This window comes from Microtus oregoni, unplaced genomic scaffold, assembly GCF_018167655.1.
Source record: "Microtus oregoni isolate MIOR12 unplaced genomic scaffold, Mior012 000006F_ref0000085, whole genome shotgun sequence".
Taxonomy (NCBI): domain Eukaryota; kingdom Metazoa; phylum Chordata; class Mammalia; order Rodentia; family Cricetidae; genus Microtus; species Microtus oregoni.
The window spans coordinates 25,325,939-25,352,745 of record NW_024543065.1 but is presented as its reverse complement, the minus strand read 5'-3'; the positions used below and the strand labels follow the sequence as shown (position 1 = coordinate 25,352,745).

General features: G+C 41.0%; 1 protein-coding gene across 2 annotated transcripts in view; it reads right to left on the bottom strand.

Moving 5' to 3' along the window:
* The window catches only part of Lama4 (laminin subunit alpha 4), a 144,085-nt gene that overhangs the window by 30,166 nt on the left and 87,112 nt on the right, over window positions 1-26,807 (bottom strand). For both annotated transcript variants that reach the window (XM_041654188.1, XM_041654187.1), the window contains exons 14-23: window positions 22,843-22,984; window positions 21,861-21,957; window positions 17,341-17,457; window positions 14,650-14,829; window positions 12,756-12,895; window positions 8,657-8,836; window positions 7,880-8,025; window positions 7,009-7,171; window positions 5,948-6,081; window positions 1,782-1,953 (exon numbers count right to left, since the gene is read on the bottom strand). In XM_041654188.1, the coding sequence (XP_041510122.1) occupies window positions 1,782-1,953; window positions 5,948-6,081; window positions 7,009-7,171; window positions 7,880-8,025; window positions 8,657-8,836; window positions 12,756-12,895; window positions 14,650-14,829; window positions 17,341-17,457; window positions 21,861-21,957; window positions 22,843-22,984 (1,471 nt within the window). The remainder of the gene's footprint in view (window positions 1-1,781; window positions 1,954-5,947; window positions 6,082-7,008; window positions 7,172-7,879; window positions 8,026-8,656; window positions 8,837-12,755; window positions 12,896-14,649; window positions 14,830-17,340; window positions 17,458-21,860; window positions 21,958-22,842; window positions 22,985-26,807) is intronic.

Sequence of the window (26,807 nt, the reverse complement as noted above, 5' to 3'; positions counted from 1 at the left end):
AGTAGCATGCTCTCTCTCTCCCTTCCTCCTTCCTCTTTTTCTCGGAAAGTATGCTATAGATAAATAGTTGTTTGAGAACATTTTGGGAGTATTTTTCTATTGTTAAGTGACTTTGGTGATGAAAACATGAATGCACAACCTATGAAAAACTCCCATCAGGTTCTAGAGAGGGAGAGTGGTACTAAGAAAGGTGGGTAAAGATAACCAATGTCTGATTTGTGCGTGTATGCAAACACCACAGTAAATCCCACTAGTTTGATGTGGGAGTGTCATATATCAATCTGTTGATTTCATTGATTAAGCAATAAAGAAACTGCTAGGCCCATTTGATAGGCCCACCCTTAGGTGGGTGGAGTAAACAGAACAGAATGCTGGGAGAAAGAAGCTGAGTCAGGGAGTCGCCATGATTCTTCCACTCCAGACAGATGCAGGTTAAGATCATTCCTGGTAAGCCAGCTCGTGGGCTACATACATTATTAGAAATGGGCTAGTCCAGGTGCGAGAGTTAGCCGAGAAAAGGCTAGATATAATGGGCCAAGCGGTGTTTAAAAGAATACAGTTTCCGTGTAATTATTTCGGGTAAAGCTAGCAGTGGGGGCGGCCGGGTGTCGGGGACATAGCCCGCCGCCCTTGTTTCAACACTAGTTGGTACAATTTGTGTTTCTCCTTTTGTTTTTTTTTTTGTAAACAACTTTACATCTGTACTATTTTCCAATCTTTGGAATATATATTTATATTTTAAGCAGCAGCGATTTTATATTGCCACACAAAATCACAGTACAATTGATCGTCTCGTGAAAAGCTTCAGCTTCTGGTCACAGGATTAAGTCATATTTGTACTTTCAAAATATTTTTTTATGAGAAAAGATTTCTAATCCGTTAAAATATCTTTAAAAGAAGATGTTTAGTGATTTGGAGCAATTTTACTAAAGTTTCCAAGATAATATAATATTTGATTTGCTCAGAAGCCCTGACATGGGGACAGAAAATGAACCAGCCAAATAGCTAAGGTTACCTGGGCCAGGTAGAACAGAAAACTTAAAAAAAGTATATGATTTAGCAGACACAACTAATAATATATGTCTCATATATATGTATATACATGCATACATATACATGTATACACACATATTTGGGGGAGGAATTCTATCTAGTTCTGACAGTAAAACAGTAATGAAAAAACTGGATTAGGATGTCATTCTTGAATCACTGTATCACAAAGAGTAAAAAAAGAAATTCAGAAATACTTAGCACATTTTATTACATCATTCTCACTAATATTATTACTAATAAGATATTTTTAGTGAGTTTAGGTTTCTATATTATTAGTAAGTGAGAATAAGTTTCCTTTTATTGAAAATATTTATATTTACATTTGTATCTAATGTTTTATTATTTTTATTATGACTTTTGAGTGTTTCATGACATGCTTATGCTGCATTTGCCTCATCTATAGCACACAGAAGGAGAAATATCTTAATATATACTATATCTTGGTGATGAATTTTTTCCAAGTTTTTTCTTATGAAAGGGCATATTTAATATATATTGAAATTGAAACGTAGAGAAGTGCATCCCAGGACTGCTTCTATTTAATGTTGCCATAGCTTCTCTGGAGAAAAATAAATCCAATTTTCCTTTCTGAACTAGATACTCATTTTGATGGCACGGCATATAGGTGTAACCTTGTGTGTGGGGGTGCAGTTCCAAGAAAAATTAATATCAGAGAGCAAAAAATAAATAAATAAAGGGGAATAAGGAGGACTTCCATTTGTACTCACCCCGTTGACCATCAGAAGCACGAGGCCATTGTCGGCTGGTGTCCGAACTTCTATGTCAAAGCGAGTCACCTGGCCAAATTTCCCTCTCCTTGTGATGTCTCTCACCACAGCGTAACTTGAGCCATCAAAGAAGTAGCTGGCAGCTCGACTCTGAGTGAAGGCCAGTTTATCCCTGAAATGGAACACAGGGTCACACAAATGTTACAGGTTTGGTTATGCTTCTCAAGTGAGACCTTTGAACCCATTCTCAGAACATCTTTCCCTGTCCTGATGGCACGCAAGGGAAAGCTCTGTTGTTCACGGGGAAGAGATGAAGTATTTATAATGAATCTAATGAACTTTTTAAAATGAGTTTTTTCTGTGAAGGCTCAAAAATGTGAGCCTATTTCCACCTTGACCAAAGGTCAGAAGGGTTGAACTTACCTCGATTCCTTCAAGGTTATTGTGTTTCTACCTCAAACAGACGTCCCACCTAGATTTAAATCAGAGAGTTCTGCTCTCTTAAGGTTATTGTCAGCAGGTGTGGCTAATATCTAGACCTTGTATTTCAGGAATATAGAAGTAGATATGTTTTTACCTCAAACTAAAGTCTAAGGATTCAACTAAGGTTCTGATTCCCTTAAGGAGATAGCATTGAATTCCACCCAGGGAGTGGTTTGCCTACAGAATGTTTTGGTCTAGGGTGTGAGCATGACTTGTTTGGTTCTAGCAGCAGAATGTCTAACTATAGATATAGCCCATGACCTTCAACTGGTCTGCTCTTTACTTGTATCATGTTAGTGCAGTTTTTTTTTTGTCTTACTCCTACCTTTTGGTATTTTGGTTCAGGGGTATTTTAAGCAATTGGAAATTAAACATGAGTGATTTCAGTACTCACTGGAACTCCCTCCTGGTACTATTCTATGTTTCTCCATTTTATTATTTTTCATGCATCTTCGTGTTCTTTATTAACATTTCTAAATCCCCATGCCCCTACCATGGCAGGAGGTGTTTTTGTTGAGGCTTGTCCCAAACATTCCTCTCCAGCCTACACACTGGGACAGTTCAAGTCTTCAAGGAAACCTCTCACCTTAGACTCCTAAATCAAATATATATATTTAAACATTTCTGTCGTAGGAGCTGCGGGCTGTGTTCCACCTGGCTCCCAGCTGCCTGACTAGCTTATGCCCCGAAATAACAACACACACACTAGCCGGGCTCCTATTACAACAGAGTGGTGCCCAAAGCGGGGCCAGGAGCCGGGCTGGCGGAATGCAACCCGCAGCTCCTACAACAGAATGGTGCCCGACGTGGTAGCAGCAATTTCTCGGGACTGCTCTGCTTGCTAGAGGTAAGCAAGCGCTCTCATCTAAGAGAGGCTTCCTGACTCAGCTTTAGCTGCAAAACCCTGCAGCTCTTAAGAGGTCCCGCCATGAAACACTTAAGTGGTGTTGATAAAAGCCGACTGAATGCTTGTTTGTTTTCAGCAGTAGCAGGAAAAAACCTGTGTTGTTTTAAAATGCCAGCTTTCTGGGCTGTCCTGCCAGTGCAAACTCTGACTCTTTGAGGCAGGAAGGCCGGCTACAGAGAGAGGACCTGAGTGTTGTCTGTTGCAGCTTAATGCTGGCATGGACCTTAAAATGCCAGAGTTGTGGCGATAAACATGGCGACAGCCTGTATCTCTGCTATGAGGCTAGAAAGCTAAGGAATGGGCTGGATCCAGCCACCAAAGCCACAGCTTTAGTCCTACCAATATTGCTTGGTAAATTAAAGACTCGTGTGGTCAAAAAAGAGACATATACAGTAAAAGAAAGATTCAAAGTCAAAGAAAATGTTTAAATGATTTACAGTGTCTTAAAAATATATGCAAGCTAAAAGTTAAAGTTCTTAAAAGTAAAAAGGAAGAAAGAGAGTAGTTGGGTGTGGTAGTACACACCTTTAATCCCAACACTTGGGAGGCAGAGGGAGATTGACCTCTGTGACTTCAAGGTGTGGTAGCATATGCCTTTAATCCCAATGCCTGGGAGGCAGAGACAGGTGAATCTCTGAGAGTTCAAGGACAGCCTGCTCCACAGAGTTATTCCAGGTCAAAGATATACAGAGAACCTGTCTCAAAAAGCAAAAAATAAAAGTAAAAATAAACAAAATAGAGTTAAAATAAAGCTGCACAAAGATGGAAAACACACAGAGAATCATGATACTGTATGCTATTATACTCTCTTTGAATCGTTTTGAATGCTGAGGAAGGAGCAACAGCTGCTAAAAGATATCTGCTTATAAATGCTGCTGAACTAATCCAACATAGATATTTTGAAAATACCTTGACTTCAGAATTTGGATCTAAGGATATGATACTTTGGAAAAGAGATTCTTCTTTTGTTTTCACAGAGGATGAAATTCTGTGGATTGCTTCTATCCCAATATGGTATGATGGACCACACCCTCCTGAAAAGCTGCTGTGAACACCCTCAAAAAATTACTTCACTCAATTGACGACTGAGATGAACCTAGCACACAGGTTATACCCTGAAATATCTGATTAACAGGGCCCCATACAGCAGAAAGCAGTTTGAAGAGAAATAACTACGCCCATATTCCCAAATATTATTTATAAATGTTCTTTTACATTTAAAGGGGGATATGATATAGGTATGAATAATTTACATTGATATGGATTTTGATTTAGTGATTTAAATTTAAGGTCAATTTTGTTATATGTATATGTGTTTCTGATCTTGATTAAGGTATTGTGATTATGTAGTTCATTTAAAAATGTAAAGTATATAGGTTGTTAATGGATAATCATTAATAATAGTCAAGTTTGTAGTCATGTTAGTTAGATTTTCTAGATATATAGAGATATATTTCAATTAGATCGGCATTCTTCATATCTTTCAAAGACTACAAAATATGCTATTTAATGTTTTAATAACTTTGGGTTTTTCATGACAATGAGACATGTCTGCTCCTGGCAGCACCAATCTACTTCAAGAATAAGATGGGCATTGAAGAGGATCCTTATGGAGTTTGATAGCCATTTGGGCAAGAAACTGCTCTTGCCTGGACTGTTGCATAAACTGGACACAGAGAACCCACAGAGAGAGGACTGCTGAACTTTCCTAAAGGTGAGATGGTCTTTTGGGGTTCCCGATTCATGAGAGTCTGCGAGACATTCTGCAGGACACAGCAGAAAGTGACTGAACTGTCTTTGAAATTTCCTGCTTCATGGAAATGTCTGCTGGATACTATAGGCCTGAAGGCTGAAGATGGATGCCCCAACAGTACAGAGGAACTTTGGGTGACTATCCAGGCAGCGAGATGTCTCTGTCATTTCTAGAGTTTTGGATTTCTTGTTTATTTAGGTAATATTATATCCTTCTGGAGTCTTTGATGGAGTTGAAGAATGGTTAGTTATCGTTATAGTTTTCCATTATTATGATAAAGATAAAATAGATATAAATATTGTAATTGTAATTCTTGCGTTATAACTGTTTTGTTATATGCAATTTTACTATGTTAAAGATAAAGCCTTTCTTTTTTGTTTAAACAGAAAAAGGGGAAATGATGGAGGTGGGTCTTGTATCTTATCTGTTGCTTTCATTGGTTAACTAATAAAGGAAACTGCTTGGCCCTCTGATAGGGTAGAATTTAGATAGGCAGAGTAAACAGAACAGAATTCTGGGAGAAAGAAGCTGAGTCAGGGAGTTGCCATGATTCTCCCACTCCAGACAGATGCAGGTTAAGATCTTCCCTGGTAAGCCACCTCGTGGGCTACACAGATTATTAGAAATGGGTTAGATCAATATGTTAGAGCTAGCCAATAAGAGGCTGGAACTAATGGGCCAGGCAGTGTTTAAAAGAATACAGTTTCTGTGTAATTATTTCGGGCAAAGCTACCCGGGTAGCAGGAAGCGGCCCGCTGCCCTTATTACAACACATCTTCACATATATATGTATATATAAATATATATGTATATGTCATCATATATATATGAAGAATTTTAATGCTGCAATGCTCATCTGTGGCAGAGGAAAACAGAAGTGTGTTTTGCAGGCCTGGCACTTACACACCTTCACAAATCCTTTTCCCAAACAAGTTTTGAGAAGCCATGCAATGACAACACTCTTGTCCTGTCCACCGCCCTGCCTGACTACTAAAGGCATTCACGCTCCTAACGGTCTCTTACCTGGCGCACGGCACTGACTTGGATGGATCCATATTATAAATGTGTTTGAAGTTGTACAGACTTATGACATCATTGTTCAGCGTGGCCAGCTCCAGGCAGCCTGAGTAGCTGGGCAGGTTTAAGCTGTCAGGGAGCTGTGCGACAGAGAGGTAAGATCAATTCCCCTGAGGTCATGTTTCACGCAGACACTGTGGAACAGGAACCCGAGGGACCCGCCCGTTGACAAGAACACCCCTCAGCACTAGCCTTTGCATCAGTATGTCAGATCACTTAAAAAAAAAAACACAGCTATTTGTTGGTTTTACTTCTCTTTGTGGAGAACCAGTGTTTATTGGGTATGGACTATGTATACTACTCACCTTAAACAACAAATTCACAATTATCACACTGATTCTGTGAGGTGAGTATTCCTGATCTCATACAAAGACAGACTAATTCTCAAGAGAGGGTCAACAATGTGCCTACAACTGTAAGCAACAGCCTTTGAATGGAAGACCTGATACGGACTTCTTATCTTCTTGGGCCTTTCCTTTATCCACTCTTCGTCAGGTCTCCTGTTCTCCCTGAGGTCTTAGCTTTTCTCATCTCATATATTTTATACTCTGCTTGTATATTTCAGGTAAGAGTATCTGAAACTGCCATGGGCCATGCTGAAATCTAGATCCAAGCCAGTGAAAACTGAAGGTACCAACATACTAGTCGCAGATTACCTTTACATTATGATACTACAAAATGACATCACAAGACGTTATTACGACACTGCAGGGTTTTTGTAATGTCTTTTTTTGTGAAGACTTTTGATTTCAAAATGACAGTAGTTAATCTTCAAGCATCAGCTATAACTTGAAAGTAATAGACACTGCATATATGGGTGGGAGAGACTAGATTGAGACACTAGACTCACAGAGAGATTCTGGTCCAGAATTCGAGCACCCATTGAACTGAGCTCTTAAAGTGGTGTCCGACTCCACCCCCTGCTCCCCCCACAGTGATCTGGGGTTTATACATTTGGAAAGGAGCCATTGCAGATTTGCACCAAGCCAGCCAGTTCCATAGCTTACCTTGAAGTTGGCAGGCACCCCACCGACATAAAACACAGTGTCCTCGGGGGCCAGATCCAGCAAGGAGTCGTCTTCTGACAACCCGCCCTTCTTAATAAATTTCTCTTCAGCTGTGCTACTGAGACTGGGCACTGTCAGGAACACCTTTCCGTGTTTCCCTACCCTGGTGAGAGAAAGGGTTGGCACCCGCTTCAGCTTGGCCATTTGGAGAAAATACTTTCATTATATCAAAATGTTAATGAAAGCTTACCACTGAGAGAACAGATCTGTGAGAAAAAAGCCACACGAATTTGTACTGGCACTGAACGCATGGCAGTTTCTTTAAGATTTAAACTAGCCTAGGCATACCTCCATTGTAGTCAAATGAACTAGTGGCGTATGCTCTACTTACTGGTCATTTGAAAGACCTAAAATGTTTGTCATATGTTAAAGAGTGTAGTGCTTTTTATAAATTAATTAAAGATATGTTTAAGTAGAAAAAGCAGGTGTCTGATTGTATCACAGTGTTGCGCACATACAGAATATCTGTGACGGAAAAAAAGTAGGAAAACGAACGATATAATTTTAAATTTTAACTTATGCCAAGGTAAAGCCATCCAATAATCAGTGATCATTTTTATAAGTGATCATTTTTTCTGGTATTTATGTTTTACTCAGGTATTTGGGAAGAAATATAGGAATAGTGGAAGAAAAAGAGTAAGATGAAAAAGAAAGAAAAATTATTACGTCCACAGAAACTATGTGTGTGTGTGTGTGTGTGTGTGTGTGTGTGAGAGAGAGAGAGAGAGAGACAGAGAGAGACAGAGAGAGAGAGAGAAATAGATTTCTAAGGAAATGCGCATATGAGCCACTTGTCATGGATTCACCTTACCTCTCAATCTTGACGATACTAAAGTAAGCAGGCCAGGAGCTGACAGGCTTGGAGTCCAGGGGAATTTCCACGTCTTCGTTCCCCAAATTATAAACATATACCAGGTTATCATTTTTGATTGCGAGACCCATGTACTCTTTTTGAGCCTGAAATATCAAGACATCACTTAAATAAAACTGATAAGTATATTCCACACAGACGATATGATCTGTTTTGTTTCTGCAAAGTGCAATCATAGGTCTGAAGAGCTGCTGTAAACAAGCAACTTCGGGCCCTGGCAGACTGCCTGGCATCTGCTCTCATTTCTACCCTCCCTGGGACTGCATCAGAGTGTACTGTCCGTGTCTCCAAGTGCTTGCTACGTTGGTGGAGGGTGAGGAGAGGGGAGAACTATTGAAGGCTCATGGGAACGCAATCACTGCCTGAAGTGTGCCAGCATTGTCAGGGCAGCATAAGGACCACGTGCCTTGACAAAGCCAGTCTGTCTGCATCTTTAAGTAGGATTCAGCACTGACAAAGGGTATAGTTACTCCAAAGGCCTTTCAAATGCTTTGTCCAGATTTTCTCAAGTTAGAGACGGGGTGCCGCCAGGAAGCAATCCCCTAAACATGCCCCCTACTCCTGGGATCCCTTGTTCTTCAATCCCAGCTTGCATCCTGCCATTGAAATGATTTCTGGCCCTTACTACCACAGTGGAAATTTGTTTGCTCTTTTGGACATTTTTGTTCGAGGCAGAGGCCAACACTATCTCCTTTAAAGCCTCCGCTATGCTCTTACATCTTTGCTCCCGAGGTAGAGGACAAACTGATCTGCTATCCAGCTCCCAGCCTGCTCTGGCCGCTTCGCAGGAGGCTTCATGTACAAGCTGATGGATGTGAAGGCCTTCAGGTCATCCACGCTGACTTTGGGGTGCACTTCAACGGCCGACTGACCATCAAACATCATGGAGACTTGGATCTGGAATGACAAACTTGTTCCATTAAAAGTGCTCCAAGAAGAGGGGCGGAATGCTCTCCCACGGTGTCTGGAGGGACCCCTACTTGCCTCCATCCCTTTATTTACTTACACGTTCTCGCTCAGTTAGAGGAAGAAGTTAGGGCAGATTACAACGCGATAGTTTTAGACTGAAATGGACCGAAGAGAGCAGACGAGCAAAGGGTGACAGAGTAGACCCAAGGATGATAGATGTGACTCCCACAGTTACCCGTACAAGAATCGTACACGCAGGTTGCTGAACTAAACCAGATCAAGGGCCACTTGACTGCTCTTCCAGTTCCCAGTGACTCCGCAAGGCACAGAAGAATTATTTGTTTGGGAGAAGTATAACTCATCTCGGGTACAAAAGCTGCTGAAATTCTTTCCCCAAGGGCAGAGGAAAAGCAGTGTAGAACAGAGTGGTGGGCAGCATCCTGACCGCACGTGCACAGTCAGGGTCTTGGCATGGCCCCTCACTCACACTGGCCATTTCACTCAATTACCAGGCCACTCAGTAAGTGTTCTTCTGTAAAACGACGTAATGAACACGCTGCCCGAAATAAGGGAGTAACGATCAAGCGCTTCCCAGGCCCTGGCTCTCTCCCTGTAGCAGCTGTAATATGAACTTCCTTAAACCGTTTCCCGGAATGTTTCTCAGAAAGGCAAAGAGCACTTTCAGCGCATTTCTCAGAGGCCCAAGACGACACTAGGAGCTGATTTGATTTGCGAGAGATTTTTGGGGGCATTTGGTAATGTGTATATCCGCGCTGTCTGTACAAACCTCTCTGAACAATTAGATGTATTTATGTCAATATAGCTGATGTGGATACTCAGCTAGTGTGAGATTCTGTTCTTGAGCGCTTAGAGCACAGCTCTTTCCTGCTGTCAGCTGAGCAGAGATCAATACACCTCAACAAATTCTCAAGCAGTGTGTGGGACGGAAGAGTCTGAGAAGGCTGCGTGTGTGTGTGTGTGTGTGTGTGTGTGTGTGTGTGTGAAAAACATCTCACTTCGGAGCTCAGTGTCCAGCAGCTGGACAGTCTTTCTTTAGAAAATGACCTTTTTTGGTGACCAGGAAACCAATATTATATTCCATATAAGTAATTAAGTAATACTGAATAACATCATCAAGAATCAAGAAAACCCCAACAAAAACTGTTCTTGAAAATATCCCTTTTCTTTCTCTCTCTCTCTCTTTCTTCCTTCCTTCCTTCCTTCCTTTCTTTCTCTCTCTCTCTCCTTCCCTCCCCCCTCTTTTCTTTCTTTCTTTCTCTCTCTCTCTTTCTTTCTTTCCTTTCTTTCTTTCTTTCTTTCTTTCTTTCTTTCTTTCTTGTTCCTTCCTTCCCCCCTCTCTCTCTCTCCCTTCCTTCCTTCCTTCCTTCCTTCCTTCCTTTCTTTCTCTCTTTCTTTTTTAGTCTTCAAGACAGTCTTACTGTTTCATCCTGGAAAGTTCTTATTAATTCAGTATGGCCTTACACCCACAACCCTCTGTCTTAGCCTCCCAAATTCTGGGATTACAGGCACGTGTCATCACACCCAGCTTAAAATACCATTTCTTGATATATGTTTTAGATCATTTATCATGGAATATTCATGGAGGTATCCAAATAAGATAATTTGTAAGGCAGGGCCCTGTCTAACATAGCATTTGAAAGCTGCATGTATTTACCAAGAATAATCCACGGCACTATAAAATAACTGATTTCTCATTCTTGTTTCTACCAGTCCTTGGGTGAATGTTCTGTTTGATGCAGTTCTTAATTGAGAAAAAAAATTACACAATCTGTTTGTTAATATGAGGCTGATCTATAAATCAATTAAAACAAATTAAAGAGAGGCCCAAGCACAAGTCCTCTTCTGCCACATGAAAATGTTAACTGTGTGGGCATTGGCCCCGACAGCGCAGGCTCTAGGTGTCTTGTGACTCGGTTGCCTCTGGAACAGAGCCTCAGACATGTGCCCTGCTTCAGTTTCTCCCATTCATGATTCCTCAGTTAAGCCTGCAGAGTGCGCAACACAACCTTCACAGGATACACATCCTACCAGAGAGGTCTTGCAGAGGTGGGACAGATGGGCAAAGCTGTTCCATACAGTAACTGCGCTAGCACATCTGTTTAAAATGAATAGTTATGACATTGAATCGAATCTTTTTATTGAAGTTTAACTTGACTTCTTTGCAGTTGATTCTGGCTTCACACTAGGAGAACCAAGTAACTTGAAAGATGGCAAGTGTCGAGCCTTCCTTGCTCTGAAGCTGGGACTAAGAATTGGTCTACTAAATATATATATATTTCTTTATGTGTATGTTTCCTGAGATGTGAACTTGTTCTGTAGCCCCAGAGGCAGGGAATTTGCTCTGTAGACAAGGCTGGCCTTGGAACTTGCTGTGATTCTCTACCTGCTGCCTCCAGGTGCTTGAACTATAGTCATGTGCCCCCATCCCCCACAGGTTTACTTTCCAACGTTTCTCATGGGACTGTAAGAAATGACCCTGTAGGAAGGGGCCAGACCTCAGGAGCTGCCAAGGAGTCGGAGCTCAATGTCATGTCTGATATAGATATGAATAATTTGCATTGGTATGGATTTGAAGGTCAATTCTGTTATATGTATATGTGTTTCTGCTCTTGATTGAGGTATTGTGATTGTGTAGTTCATTTAAAAATGTAATGTATATAGGTTGTTAATGGATAATCATTAATAATAGTCAAGTTTGTAATCATGTTAGTTAAGATTTTCTAAATGTACATAAATATATTTTAGATAGGCATTCTTCATATTTTTCAAAGATTATAGAATATGGCATTTTAAATGTTTTAATAACTTAGGACTTTTCATGACAATGAGACATGTCTGCTCCTGGCAGCACCAATCTACTTCAAGAAAAAGATGGGCATCGAAGAGGATCCCTATGGAGTTTGATAGCCATTTGGGCAAGAAAACTGCTCTTGCCTGGACTATTGCATAAACTGGACACAGAGAACCCACAGAGAGAGGACTGCTGAACTTTCCTAAAGGTGAGATGATCTTTCAGGGTTCCTGATTCATGAAAGAGTCTGTGAGACATTCTGCAGGACACAGCAGATAGTGACTGAACTGCCTTTGAAATTTCCTGCTTCATTGAAATGTCTGCTGGAAACTATGGGCCTGTAGGCCGAAGATGGATGCTCCAATGGTACAGAGGAACTTTGGATGACTGTCCAGGCAGCAATATGTCTCTGTGATTTCTAGAGTTTTGTAAGTTGCTTACTTCTTGTTTGATTAGGTAATATTATATCCTTCTGGAGTTTTTGATGCAGTTGAAGAATAGATATATAGCTATATAGATAGCTATAGTTGTTTTCCTTTGTTATGATAAAAGATAATGTAGATATAAATATTGTAACTGTAATTCTTACTTGATAACTGTTTTGTTATATGTAATTTTGCTATGTTAAAGTTAAAGCCTTCCTTCCTTTTTGTTTAAACAGAAAAAGGGGAAATGATGGAGGAAGGTCATTGGTTAAATAAACTGCCTTGGCCCTGATAGGTAAAAACATAGGTGGGAGGAGTAAACAGAACAGAATGCTGGGAGGAAGAGGAAGTGAGCTCAGAGGTCATGCTCCCCTCTCCCGGGCAGACGCACAAGATGAAGCAAGCCGCCAACATGCTGAATCTTTTCCAGTAAGACTGATGCTACACAGATTATTAGAGATGGGTTGATCAGGATACGAGAATTAGCCTGTAAGGGCTAGAGTTAAGGGGCCAAGCAGTGTTTAAAAGAATACAATTTGTGTGTTGTTATTTCTGGTGTAAAGCTAGCCGTGCGGGAGCCGGGCGGGATGAAAAGCAGGCCCGCAGCTCATACTACACATGTCCCCAGCATTCCCAGGTAACTGATGACATCCCTCAACACATCACGTACCTTGCTGGCGACACTCCTGGTCTGAGCAATGAGCTCTCGGATCCTCTGGATGCTGGCAGAAACATTGCTTGCAGGCCGCTTCTGCTCGACGGTACGAAGCTGATCCAGGAGCTGGGGGACAACCTCTGTGAGATTTCTCACTGCAATGAGGAAAATGAGTCACTTGAATTAATTATATATTAAGAATCGAGTGAGAGACAGAACATATTACCTCTGGTTGATCTATTGGACATAATTATCAACCTTACAGAATTAACAGTAGAGCTCAAAGCACAATCCATACTGGTTTTTGTGACATTTAGAGCACATATTGATTTGTAAAATGGAACGAGGTGTGTGCTGACTTATAATGTACATTCTAAAGGGCAGGATCCATGGCCGACATACAGACGTTTCTTTAATCATACAGCATAGGCGCCACACATCTAGTATACAGGCTGATACTCTTTCTAAAGTCTTTTACATTATGGTACGTTATTTAACATCCTTTTTTAAAACCACAAGGTACTATTTGAGAAAAACACAACAGCTTGAGACAATTTCAGTTGGTACTGTCCTTGGATGCTTATTGCAATAACTTGATAGGACAAATGACAAAAGATGAAAACAATTTTAATACAAATACAGAAAATATTGCCAGGGCAATGTTTTGATGAATGAAAATACTGATTAACACCACCTCCCCACCCATGTTGGAGATCAAACCAGGGCTTTACAAACTCTAGGAAAGTGCTCTACTATCAAACTAGACAAATCTTTTAAAGGTTAAAAATTAAAACGTGATGGGAGCTGGGCAGTGGTGGCACATGCCTTTAATCCCAGCATGTGGAAGGAGGAGGCAGGCGGATCTCCGTGAGTTTGGGGTTAGCCTGGTCTACAAGAGCTAGTTCCAGGACAGGCTCCAAAGCTACAGAGAAATCCTGTCTCAAAAAACCAAAACCAAAACCAAACCAAACCAAAACAAAACCCAAAAAACCCCAAAAAACAAAACAAAACAAAAAAACCCATGTGATTGGGAAAATGGTTATGTGGATGTGTTATGAATACTCATGGGAAATAATATAAAAGAGTTATATTCCTCTTACGGTAATCGGTCTTTGTAAGTTGGGGTAGCATTGCTAGCAACTGACAGATCAGGTGTGGGCTGACGACTCTTTTTGGCTCAGATGGAGATTGGGTAGTGGAGAATGACTAAGAATGGTGACCAGTCACGATTTGTCATGACACTGGTAGACACTGCTATCGGAGAGATTTATGAAGAATCCGAACAAAAACACGAGAAGGGAGAATTGTGTCCTCTGCTATCATGTGATCTTTAACTATACATACAAAGCTACATTAGGTAGACATTCATATATTCCATTTTCATTGCTGTAAAATCGTATATGTGAATTGGCCAACACACAGTTGGTATTCATAATAATCTGGCCCCCTTACATGAGCAGAAGCCAAATGGCGGATAGTGAAATCAACACCATTTGCTATTTTTCCTCTCACAGTAGACCAGTGTTTTGATGAAATTATTTACTCCAACATTTGATTAAACTTTCATGCTAGAGGATCAGCCTTACGTCAATAAAGATAATTGCTACCATTACAATTGCTGCCACACAACACAAACTACTCCATCAATTTAACTAATTGATTTACTTCTATAAGTGTATCTATCTGTACATTTATGTGATATTTACATATATTTCATGCTGGTCTGTACCTGTCTAGAATCTAGATAAATCTGTAGATAAGTACATAGACGGACTGAGCGATATGCTTCTCTTTTTCTAAACTGGTTTCCGCAACATTCCAACTTAAAATGCAAATGGAGCACCCTGTTTGTCATGAAGAGTTGTGTAGAGTTTAATGGCCAATTCTTGTGACGCTTATGAAGAGCTACCTGCGTCCCGAGCAGAGGCCACTGCAGTGTTGTATGCAGAAGAGTCAAACGTCTGAAGGTTCTGTGACCAGTTGCTGATGTTGCTGGCCATTGGCGTGGTGACCTCTTGGACAGCCATCGTCGTCCTGTTAGCTTCCTCGATGACCAGCTTGGACTGGCCCAGGCGCTGCTGGGCATCCCCTGCACACAGAGCAGAGGGACATCCCCTTCACTGGAGAGCACTGACATCAGTTCAAACACTGGAGTGAAACAGACCTCAAATTTTGGGTTGTGAGAGAAGACTAAGACTTTAAATCCGGGACAACTGTGTTGTCGGTTGAATGAACTCGAATATGATAAACAGCATTGATATGTGTGTTGCTAAGACTATGCAGTCTCAAGTAGTACAAGATATTTACTTAAAATGTTTTAAAATTAAGAAGTAAATTACAAAAAACCTAAAACAAAACAAACAACAACAACAAAAACCAAACCAAACTGAAAACGAGTACATCCTTAGGTTAGCAGTCTGGTTAGAGTGTGACAGAAAATGCATCTTCTATGATGTTCACATCAGAATTTCATCTTGAAAAACCTCTTCCTTTTATAGAAGAGAAATTCTTGGGGAAGACTCTTGGCATAAAAATGATGCTGCATTTAGTTCAGAAGTAAATTCATGAGAAAAGTTTTTTTTTTCAAAAGAAAAACAAGTTTTAGAAAAGCTTTAATGTTAAAAATCTGGTTTTCATTAAGAAATAATTACATAATTTGTCTGGGATTCCCTAGAACCCACATGAAATCAGCTGGAGTAGCACACATCAGTAAACCCAGTTCTGCACAGCAAGACGGCAAGCAGAGAGAAGAGTCCCTGCAAGCCTGTGGTCCAGCTGGCAGCAAGGATTGACACAAGTTTAGAGCCAACCTTGCTAGGGTATATAGTAAGGTCTAGGCCGCCATGGCTATATAACAAGACCCTCCCTCGCAAAAACAACAGAAGAGCCAAGTATAGTGAAACATCTCTAATCCCAGTTGTCTGGAGGTAGAAGCAGGAGGCAAGTTCAAGGCCAGCTCAGTTCACATAGTGAGTTTCAGGAACTAGAGACCTTGATGTAAACCAGGTAGACAATAAAGGCCTGTACTTGTGGTTGTTGTTTGACTTTCAGAGTGCACAGTTGTCCAGTGCACGCGTGTTTGTGTTCTCTCTCTCCCTCCCTCTCTGCTTATACAAACATATGCACACACACACACACACATGCATGAATCTACCATACTTATACATACACACAGATAAAACTTATTGCATATTTAAAATAATGATAATGTAAATTTACAATACATTTGATCTAGATGATGGGATTATAGGTGATTTTTCCTTTTTTTCCCTATAATATGTGTTTTTACATTTTTCTATAAGGTTAATGTATTACTTTTGTAATAAAAATACTTAGAAGTTGCTTAGGTGATGTTGTAACTTTTAAGTTTTTAAAGTGAAAAAACATTTGTTTAATCTTTCAAGCTCTGGATTCGGATTTGAATGCTGGTTTGCACTGGTGTGAAGCCTGGCTCTTTGTCGAAAAGGCCGCTTGTTTGTTCCTGGCTGCTCAGCTCTGAAATAACCACATAGAAACTGTATTAATTAAATCACTGCTTGGCCTATTAGCTCTACTCTAGCCTCTTATTAGCTAGCTCTTATATCTTTGGTTAACCCATTTCTATTATTTCATATTTTACTATAAGGTTCATGGCCTACTGACAAGGTTCTGATGTGTCTGTCTAGGACAGCAGCTACATGACTTCTCTCTGACTCCACTTACTCTCTCTTTATATATCTTTTTTAGCCTGGCTTTACTCTGTTAAGCCATTGGCCGAAAGCAGCTTCTTTATTCATTAACCAATAAAAGCAACAAATAGACAGAAGGACTTCCCACATCAGCTTTTCCTCCTGGTCGCTGTACCCAGGCCCTGGCAACCCTCAGGGTTCTCTTCAGCTGGAAGGTAAATAGTGACTCTCCTCTCCAGAGCCCAGAGCCCAACAGGCATCAGTATCTCTGAAAGGGTTATCAGTGCAGGCACACTCTCCTGGCCAGACCTCTGGGCTCCAAGGCCAGCCTATTTCAGCAAAAATTCCCATAACCAGTAACACGGTCTTAACTTCTGCTCTGCCTAGGGAGACATGCCTGTTTCCAATCACAGCTTTTCAAGACACCACTAGAGTCCCAGGTTAGGCGAGGGAAGCACTCTCTTTTCTCTTTTTGGTGCATCGATCTCCCTGCTCATTTGATAAGAATAACTTGACACCTAACAGAAGGATGCTGTTTACGGTGGGGGCTGGAGAAATCCACTAACCAAATTAGGGCACACTGTTAGAAAGGCTGGATATTCTCAGGAGAGGCACCAAGAGGTAGAAACAGCACAATCCTACTTAGACACACGTGGACACATGCATGTAGGCACAGAGTAAAGACTGGAAGAAAACACTTTTCACTTAATAATGCTCATCTCTGTGTGATACGGTTACAGCTTTTTTTTTTTTTAAGGATAGATTTTGGATAGCAATGAACGTTGTTGTTGTTATAGGAGAACGAAAATCCTACTGTATGAAATTGATTGCATATCCATAATTGATGACTAAGCAATCACCTCATCTCCCCTTGCAAGGTTGTTTTCCACCAGTGGACACACACGCAGGACCTTGAAGTTCTGTGTCCTTACCTCGCTCTGCCGCCTGCAGTTGCTTGACAGCATCATTCAGCCTGTCTCTGAGGGCTCCCTTCCTCCACAGGGCTCCTCCCATCCTTCTGCTGGTGTCAGCCACCGCTTCATCATTGCCTGTGGAGAAGAAGCAGAGAAAAGCATCAGGAGGTCCACGATGCCTGGAAGATGTCTCCCTCCCAACAAGCTAAGTTCTGACTTGTATGGTGGACACATATGCAATAATGTAGCACTCTAGAAACGGACGGTCTGTTCTGGAAAATGGCATTTAGAATCAGAGGTGCAAGACAGCAGACAGCTTGTGGCCCTAGCTGGGAGTGACTTAGGCTGCTGTGGTGCTCACATTTTAGAGAAACAGGGCAAGGCTGTGGCTGATAAAATTCAACAGCACAAATGAGAACGTCAGAAAGAAAAGTATCTCTCCATATGATGATACCCAGCTATAAGAGAATCCGTTGCCTCCCACCCAGTTCTCTCAATATAATTTTTATAAATATAAGACATGAACCTAAGAACCAGACTATATATATATATATATATATATATATATATATATATATATATATCTTGATAAACTTTCACACAGTGAACACAAGATATAGCCATCCGGAAGTCATCAAGATGGGACATTATGAGCACCCACCAAGCTCCCCTGGATTCTGTCTCTGATTATCCAGAGAGGACTGCTACTTGGTTTCTGTCTATTATTATCTAGCTTTAAAGGTTGGTTTTATTTTTGTTTATGTGTATATGTTTGTGTGTGTGTGTGTGGGGGGGGGGATGTGCATGTGGCCACAGAGGTCAGAAGAGGGCATTGGTTGCCCTAGAGCTCAAGTTATAAATGGTTATGAGTCTCCAGAGATTAAGTATTGGGAGCCAAGCTTGGGTCCCTCTGCACAACCAGTGTGTCCTCTTACTTGCTGACCCATCTTTCCAGTCCCTATACTTTGTAAAGATTTATTTTATTTTTAATTATGTGTGTGTGTATGTGTGTGCATGAGTGAAGGTTATAAATTCCCCCCCCCCCAATATGACAAATTATTTCTAAAATCATTTGTATGTCTGTTTTGGTATCTGTAAAGCTATAAATCTTGCCTTCTTTTTCCATTTTCATTAGCATTTACCATTTACATAAAACAATAGGTTTCATTATGACATTTCACACATGTTTATAATATACTTTGATCATCTTGAGTCCCTTATTATTATTTCCTGGCCCCTCCTCACTGTTCCCTTCCTCTACCTCTAAGCCCTCCTTATTTTATGCATTGTCTCTATTGTTTTCTTTTTCTTTGATTATGCTGTTACATGTTTACACACTTATAAATATATAAATGCAACCACTCAGTGTTGCTCATATATGCTATTGTTTAGATATTTTGTTCTTACTTTTCAAGATTAGCTACTGGCATTTCTTCTCTTCTCAAGGAAATTCCATAACTACTCTATCTATATATCCACAGTGTTTACAGTTTCTCAACCATCACTGTATTGCACCTATAGATTTGTGTTGTAGAATCGTCCATTTCACACAGTTGAGTCTTTCCCTCAGTGAATATTATGTCTATTATTTTTTAAACTTTTACTTAGATATTTTATTTAGAATTGGTAATGGGGATACATTGGTTTTGCTTGCAGTGTCATTGAAAAAGTACTTTAATATTTTATTATGGATGTGTTTAATGAATATTATTTTATTATTCTTTATAAGTATTATGGAAATTTCCTTCTCTTTGTTGTTTACTAAGAGTTTAAGAATGTTGGTTGGTTGCTGGTTTATTTATGGAGTGAAGTGGGTAGGTAGGGGTGATCTGGGAGGAGGGGGAAGACTATGACCAAATTATATATGAAAAATTTTTAAAGTTAAAAGTATTTCCTGTGTATAGTGAGATGATTGTATTAACATTCTCCAATAGTCTGTCAATGTGGTAATATTTTAAATGCTAAACTATGTTTGAAATCCTGTAATAAATTTATTATGTTCGAAATCCTGTAATAAATTTATGCTGTTCACCATATGCTATCATTTCTATTCATGCTAGATTTGACTTACTAATATCTCTTATTTATTGTTTTGAGCTAAAGTCTTATTCTCTAGCCTAAGCTGCCCTTGACCTAGTAGTCCCAGAAAGCTGGGATTACAGGCACGAGCCACCATACCTGGCTGATCAGGATTTTTGCATCCGCAAGAGAATTTGTCTTGCATTTCACCCGTTTCTATGTCTTCCTGAGGTTTTGACATATACATATTTCTGGAGTTCATAGAACAAGATGGAGAATATTTCTTTTGCTATCATTTGGAAGTGTTTGTATAAAAGTGATGCTGGTTATTCTCTGAAATTTAGAAAGAATTCACTGGGAGCCTGGAGACTTCTTTGTGGGAGAGTTTAATTTCTGAGCTAACCGACAACATACCTGTATGTACCTGTATGTGTATATTGCTCTACCAGATCACCTATTCTCTGCAATTCATCTGTGGTAGTTTTTTTTCCTTTGAAAGTATGCCCTGGACATGGTTCCCAAACTGGAGTTATTCTTGAGCAAACCCTAGCAGGTCATGAAGCTGTATCTCCTTATCTGAATGGAAGACTGGCTTTCCCAGTAACTGTTTGGGTTTGAGTTTGGCTTACTTCTGAAGCGCCGGGGAATTTATGCTATTTGACTAATAGCAAACTGGCTGTCTTGCTTCTTCTTTCTCAGTTTCCTTCAGTGGCACCCACACAGGGCATGGTCATTTCTAGCGCCCATGTTGCAGGATTGTGTACTGCTCTGTATAGTGCGCATAGACAAGGTGGGCCCCACTGTTTTACGTCACCAAGCACAGTGTAACCAGGAACAAGCACTTACCTCCTCTAGGTGTCTCAGCTTTCCAAGAGTGACTTAACGTACCTTTTTAGTGACAGTGAACCTCCCTTCCCATTTTTTTAAAGTTTCTGTTTTCAGATACATGGCAATATATGAGCAATTTCAGCTTTTGGTTTTGGTCCTGTGACTGTATTAAATGCTGCTTTATTTAACTCTATATCTGGGACTTGATAAAAATAAGAGGAGAATCTGTTTGGGGCTAGATAAGGATTTCTATATGCTGGCCCTCCCCATGTAAGAAACAAAAGCAGTTCACAGATTTGGCAGCATTTAGTTTTTAAAATTGCTGTTATCATCATCCTAATCTTGCCGAGTGGTGGTAGTACCACACACCTTCAATCCCAACACTTGGGAGGCAGAGGCAGGTGAACTTTGTGAGTTTAAGACCAGTCTGGTCTAGAGCAAGTTCTAGGACAGTCAGGCTGTTACACAGAGAAACCCTGTCTCGAAAAACAAAACAAAAATCCTAATACTTTACTGCTTATATTCCCACTATTCTCATAATTTCCAGAAAGCATATTCAGAATTAGTTCTATAAGACATTAATATAAATTATGTGATAAATTAGGACAGAAAAAATGAATCGTGTCCTTGTTACTTTTGTCTACCTAGAATGCATAAGAGAGCAGTTGCCTTGTGGTACTCAGCATTCAGAATATGAAAATCAAAGTGTGTTCATTTCTCTATAAAATTTTTTTCAGAAGAGGACAAAAAGATAACGCGTGGTTGACTTGAGATTGTTTTGATAAGGCTTCATGAAGTTTTCTGTTTTGAACTTGGCTTGTTTTCAGGCAAGAGTTAGGAGTCAGCTGGGCAAGGGCTTTCCAATTCCCTAGTCAATGCTCAAATATCCTTAGGAATGATTCCATGACCTCAGAAATGAGGACCACTTAATGGCAGCCTTAGTCCATTCAGTTGTTAGTAGGAGTCACTCATGAGCTCTAAAGGGACTGCAGTGTTTAACTTGTGTCCTTCTCCGTTCCATTCTCAGAGTGCTGGCTTTCACAGTGGTGGGGAAAGCTTCTTTCTATGTGTCTGTTAGGGCTGTCCACAACCATCCGCTGCGGCAAACAAGCTGTAGCAGAGCCAACCAATGTGATGGCTTGTGGAATCACAACATCCCACACGACTCTCACTGGGATGACATTTCCCATCATCCCAATCGACATTCACAGGGATGACATTTCCCATCATCCCAATCGACATTCACAGGGATGACATTTCCCATCATCCTAATCAACATTCATGGGGATAACATATTAAGTCAGCTCTCAAAGTGGCAATGCCTTCCTTCACTGTAAAAATGTGAAGGTTTCTGGATTATGGGCAACATCATTTTAGTGTTTAGTATATTTTATGATTTTATCTCCTTGAATATCAGTATTATAATATTTCTATGATCCAGCCCATTTGATTAATATGAGTTTCCACCATATGTTGACTACATATATGTTTCCATGTAGTTTTCCACATGGAAGGGGTTTTTCAATCATTATTTTCTTTGAAATATCAAGTCTGCTGTTTCGTGACTTGATTCTAAAGTACTGCTGCATTTAGTGAAACATTATTTCCTCCTTCAGCCTTCGCTTTAGAAATCGGTCTACGTTTGTCAAAGGTGGCTGTGTGGTAGGAGGAGGAGAACATGAGCTTCTTACTAGAATCCGCCTTTGCTTGCAGCTGTCTCGCTTGATTGAGAAGGTTGTCACTTTCATCCTTATGGTAAATGATCTGAGTGTCAATTCCGCTCACAGCCTAAGAAACAAGCGGTCAGAGCGGGTAAGAACAGTTGGAGAAACGCCAGCTTTTTACAGTTTTCGGATTTAAGTGAAATAATTTATCTGCTAAATGCCAAGCAAAATTCACACAGCTTTACTTCCATAGCTTAGAATCAAGAAGGAACACAGAGAGGAGAGAACAAGGTCTTGGCATTTCCAAAGTAAGTCCCTGTCCCTACCCCAGGACAACTCAGCCAAGTAGGAGAAGGCTTTGACCAAGGCTTGAACTAAGTGATCTCATAAAGAAAGCACCCGATAAATAATTTTGAATTGAGAGGAAACTAGAAAAAGAGGGATGCATCCTAAGACATCTTCTGCATCCCAAGACGCTAGCCTAAAAATGTTTTCTTTGGAGACTTTGGCAAAAAGGAAGAAGACATACTGAACAGCCAGCGAACCAAGCAGCATCTGCAAAGGAACTCGGATTTGCTAACGGCGCTCAGCCGATGAACTTGAAAACCCAAGTCTTATGTATGGCACACGATGCTTGCTTCTTAGTGCTCCTGACCTTTCTGACATTTTAATTTTTCATTGAAAGGTCAGGGGTTAAGGGATGATGTTAGAAAACAAAGATATATATTCACACACACATATACATGAAACACATTAATGTATATTATACTATGTATAATGTATTATGCATGTATGTTCTAACACATACATGCACACACAAAGGTAGAAGGGGACTGTTTAGTGAATGGGGAGAAGGAAGTACAGTAGCAAATAAGAGCAAGGCATAATGATGCTTTTTTCATAAAAAACAAGAAAGACCATAGGAATCTGTTAATAAAAAAAGAGAGAAGAAAAGCCAGAGTGAGATGAGGCCATAAACCAACAAACCCTGAGGTAAAGGAACACTCACGTCATAAATCCGATCGGTGATATTCAGAGCAAGTTCTGCTGTTTCATTGGCTTCGCTGACATAATTGGCAATATTTTCATAGACATTCGATGCATCCAAAGCCTTCTGCACCAGTCCGTTCATGTCTGAACTGTGCAAATTTCTGTTAATAAACGGATTTGTCACTTTTGCTTCTTACTTCCGTAGGAAATGGGGTCCCACTCAGGTCATCTAGACCCTTCTGTGATCACAGATGCCCTCCTTCCTGTTTTCCAAAGCCACCTGTCCTGGAAGGTGTGCCCAAGTCTCCCTTCCTGGGGGCACACACATTATGTTTGCATTTGTCTTCCTGTGCTGTCCCCAACATCACATCCCATTCTGGCTTCACAGCAGCTGCTGTTGGCAGCAGTTACTGAAAAAAGGTAATGGTGATTTAGTAAGAGTCCCCTGTTCCTCTTCCTGCAAGGATGGAGGGACCCACAGATGTGAGCCTGTTCCACCTTGACTGGAGGTCAGAGAGTTTGAGTTTTTTTTTTTTCTCTTTCAAAGTTGTTCACAACAGGTGTGGTTACACACCCTGACCTAGAGTGTGGTTACTTGGGTTTTGGACATTAAGATGGCCTATAGAGGTGGATCTGCTCCATCCTGACCAAAGGTCAGAGAATTCAAGCCTATTCCTGCTCCTTCATTTCCAAAAAGGAGGTTTGACACAGGGAGTGGCTCCCTACAGGATACTTGGTCTATGATGGATTCGTTGTAGATTCTGCCCAAAACATCAAATGCTTTACTCAGGAAATGATGGCTCGATGTCTCAAGGATTGACTGTTTGTCCTTTGTGCCATGTTAAAGCAGTCCTTACCTTCTTCCCCCACTTCTGTATTGGGGTATAAAAGCGTATGGAAATTAAACACTGGTGAATTCAGTATTCCATATCCACTGAGTTGCCCCCCCTCCCGTACTATTGTATGTCTCTGTATTCCTTTCACGTCTCTGTTTCTTCTACCTAACATTTCTAATCCACACGCACCTACCCTGGAATGTATGAACCTGTTGTGACTGCACCATGACAGAAGTGCCACACCAAAATGTGGCTTACGACACAAGGGTTTATTTAAATTGTGCAGGTCAGACAAAGGCCTGAAGCATGTGGCTTGGTCTACTCCTTACCAAGTGCTTACTCTCTATAACAGAGATCCAGCCCCCCAGAGAGGTTTCAGAGCTTCCAGACCACACACACTGGTTTGCCAAGGTTAGCCTGATTCCTCAGGCAGCCTCAATTCAGTCTAGCATCCCCTCTGCCCTGAAACACCATGTTCTCTGCATTATCCCTTCCTTGCTTTGGTAACGATCATGGACTGTGTACCAAGAACCTATCATAGATGGGGTGTTCTCGCATACAATGGCTAATAACCACACATATAAGGATTCACCCCAGGAATAACAAGGATCAGCTGCATAATGACCAGCAGCATCCCGTGCATCTCTTGAACTTTAGGATTTACTGTTATACTGTTTCTGAACTGGACTCGGAAACCATGTGTGACATTTAGTTTCCTGACCAATACTTATGTTCTCTCTCTCTCTCTCTCTCTCTCTCTCTCTCCCTCTCTCTCTTTCTCAGGGTCTCTTTACATAGTCCTGGCTGTTCTGGAACTCACTACACAGATGAGGCTGACCTTGAACTCAGCCTGCCTCTGCCTTCTGGATGCTAGAATTAAAGGCCTGCACCACCATGCCTGGCTAACCAATACTTCTTTATCCTTTATTATACAATCTCCATTCCCATTTCATGGCTCATCCTAAATCTTTAGTGTTTTCCTGACTCTCAGCTCCAGCAGCTTCTCGCTTCCTCCCAGTCTCAAACATCTACAACTTGTATCGCTTGGTTCGTCAATACCTTGTCCACACTGCTGGACACTGCAGCTCCTACCTGGGTCTTCTCCAATCATAGAACCGATGAGTACAACCCACTCTTTCTTAGCCTCCTCTACCTGGCCCAGGTCCAGTTTGCTCTCAGGCTGAGCAACTTGCTCCGTGCTTCCTCAGCTACTTCTCTCTTTGTTCACATCCATTTCACATCCATCATTAGCCAATTTGCTCTGTAGCAGGGCTGACTCCCCCACCCCACCCCCATGGGTACAGCTGGGATCCACAAAAATGTTTCATTTGAATTTTTTAAATCAGCAGGAAAAAATAAAGACAACAAAATCATCTTGTCTCCATTATATTGTGATCATGATACAGATCTTAATTTTGATGGAGAAAAGGATCAGCCATGGTAAGAGTGTTGTTATATGGAAGCGATTCCCTTCCAAATGCTCTCCGCCGTTCCCCCCTGGAACCTGTTCTTAGAAATGGTTCATTCCAAGAATAAAATATGAAGAAAGTAAACAAGAAAAAGGACATGGTGTCTGTAATCCCAGCACTCAACAGGCAAAGGCAGGAGAGTTTCAGGCCAGCCCTGCTGCAGAGTGCGACCCCAAGGTCTCAAAACAAACAAATACAAAGAAGCACCTAAAATGCACAGAGTTCTGGATTTGATCCCCAGCAATGCATAAAACAACACAGCAGCCCCCTCCTGAGATTCCATCCCAGCCCTGGGAAGGGAGTGCAGGAGGATCAAAAGTTCAAGCTTTAGCTGCACAGAGTTGGAAGACAGTCTGGGTTTTAGGATACTTTGTAACAAAACAAACCAACGTAAGCTGCTCCCTAGCAGGCAAAAAGAGTAAAGGAAAAAAATGTGTACACCAGACAGATGTTGAGGAATTTTCAGCCTTTACATTTTGAGGGGGGAAGATCTGCAAATTTTGAATATGTCAGAGAATCGATTGAGTCAAAAACGTGACATCAGGGTGACCAATACTTGTGGCGGGGTCCAAGTGGGAGGCACAACAGCTTCCATGGAACCCTGCCTGATGCCAGGGCAAAACGGCATTTAGAGACGCTTGCTGTGTGCACCCGCCAGTTGAATGTGGTTCTGGTAAAGATGAAGGAACGATGAGAGAGCCAGAGGGTGGCTGGAAACTAATAACTGACAGGCGAGCATCAAAACTGGCATTTGATCTAAGTCCCTTTTACTGCTTTCATAAAAGGCACATTTCCTAAGGGTACAGAGCCAAACTGAATAACTGTAACACAGCCGCACTGCCAATTCTACAGACTTCCATATTATGTCCCCTCCTCTCCTTCTTTCTTCTCTTTTTCTTCCTCCCTCTCTCCTCTTCCTTTTACCTTTTCCCTCCCCCTCTCCCCGCTTCCTTCCTCTCATACTCTTCCTTCCCTCACTCAGTCTGGATGTTTGAAACTTTCGGTGAACAGGAGTAGAAGGATGGCGTGTGTTTTGAACAGGCATTAATCTCCGGTCTTTACCCCTGACCTTTCAAGGCATGTGGTCTCTATAACAATCTCATTATTTGCCTATTTCAGGGTCATGAATCCAATTCCAATCTTTCGGTACATGTCAGTTAACATTAACTGAATGCCCAGAGGATGTGTGACTCTTTTCTAGGGGCTGTGAGGGAAATTACCAATTGATTTTTCCCTTAACTCGAGTGAAATCAAACATTTCCAGCTGGGTACTACAGAAAGCTGAGCATTTACCAGACAGTTCTATTGCTAACTCCCAACTAGTGTGGATTATGATATTTGGGTATGGAAAGTAAATGTTGCCTATGATATAAGCGGTGATGATGGCAGAGTTAGACATTGTGAAGGGTTTGACTTCTTGCCGCAGTCATCCCACTAACAATTGTGAAACAGACTTCACTTCACTTGCACCCTTGCCTCAAACAAAGACCAAAACAAAACAAAACATGTCTCCCTGAAACAATTGCAAAAAAAATGGTGATTATCTCTGAGGGAGCAATTAACAAACAAATCAGCAACCAGAGTTGCCCCCCTCTCCCGGCCCCCAACCTACTTGCTTTGTCCTAGAGACTCTGGAGTGGACACTGGACACAAAGGGCTCCTCCAGACTGTGAAAATAC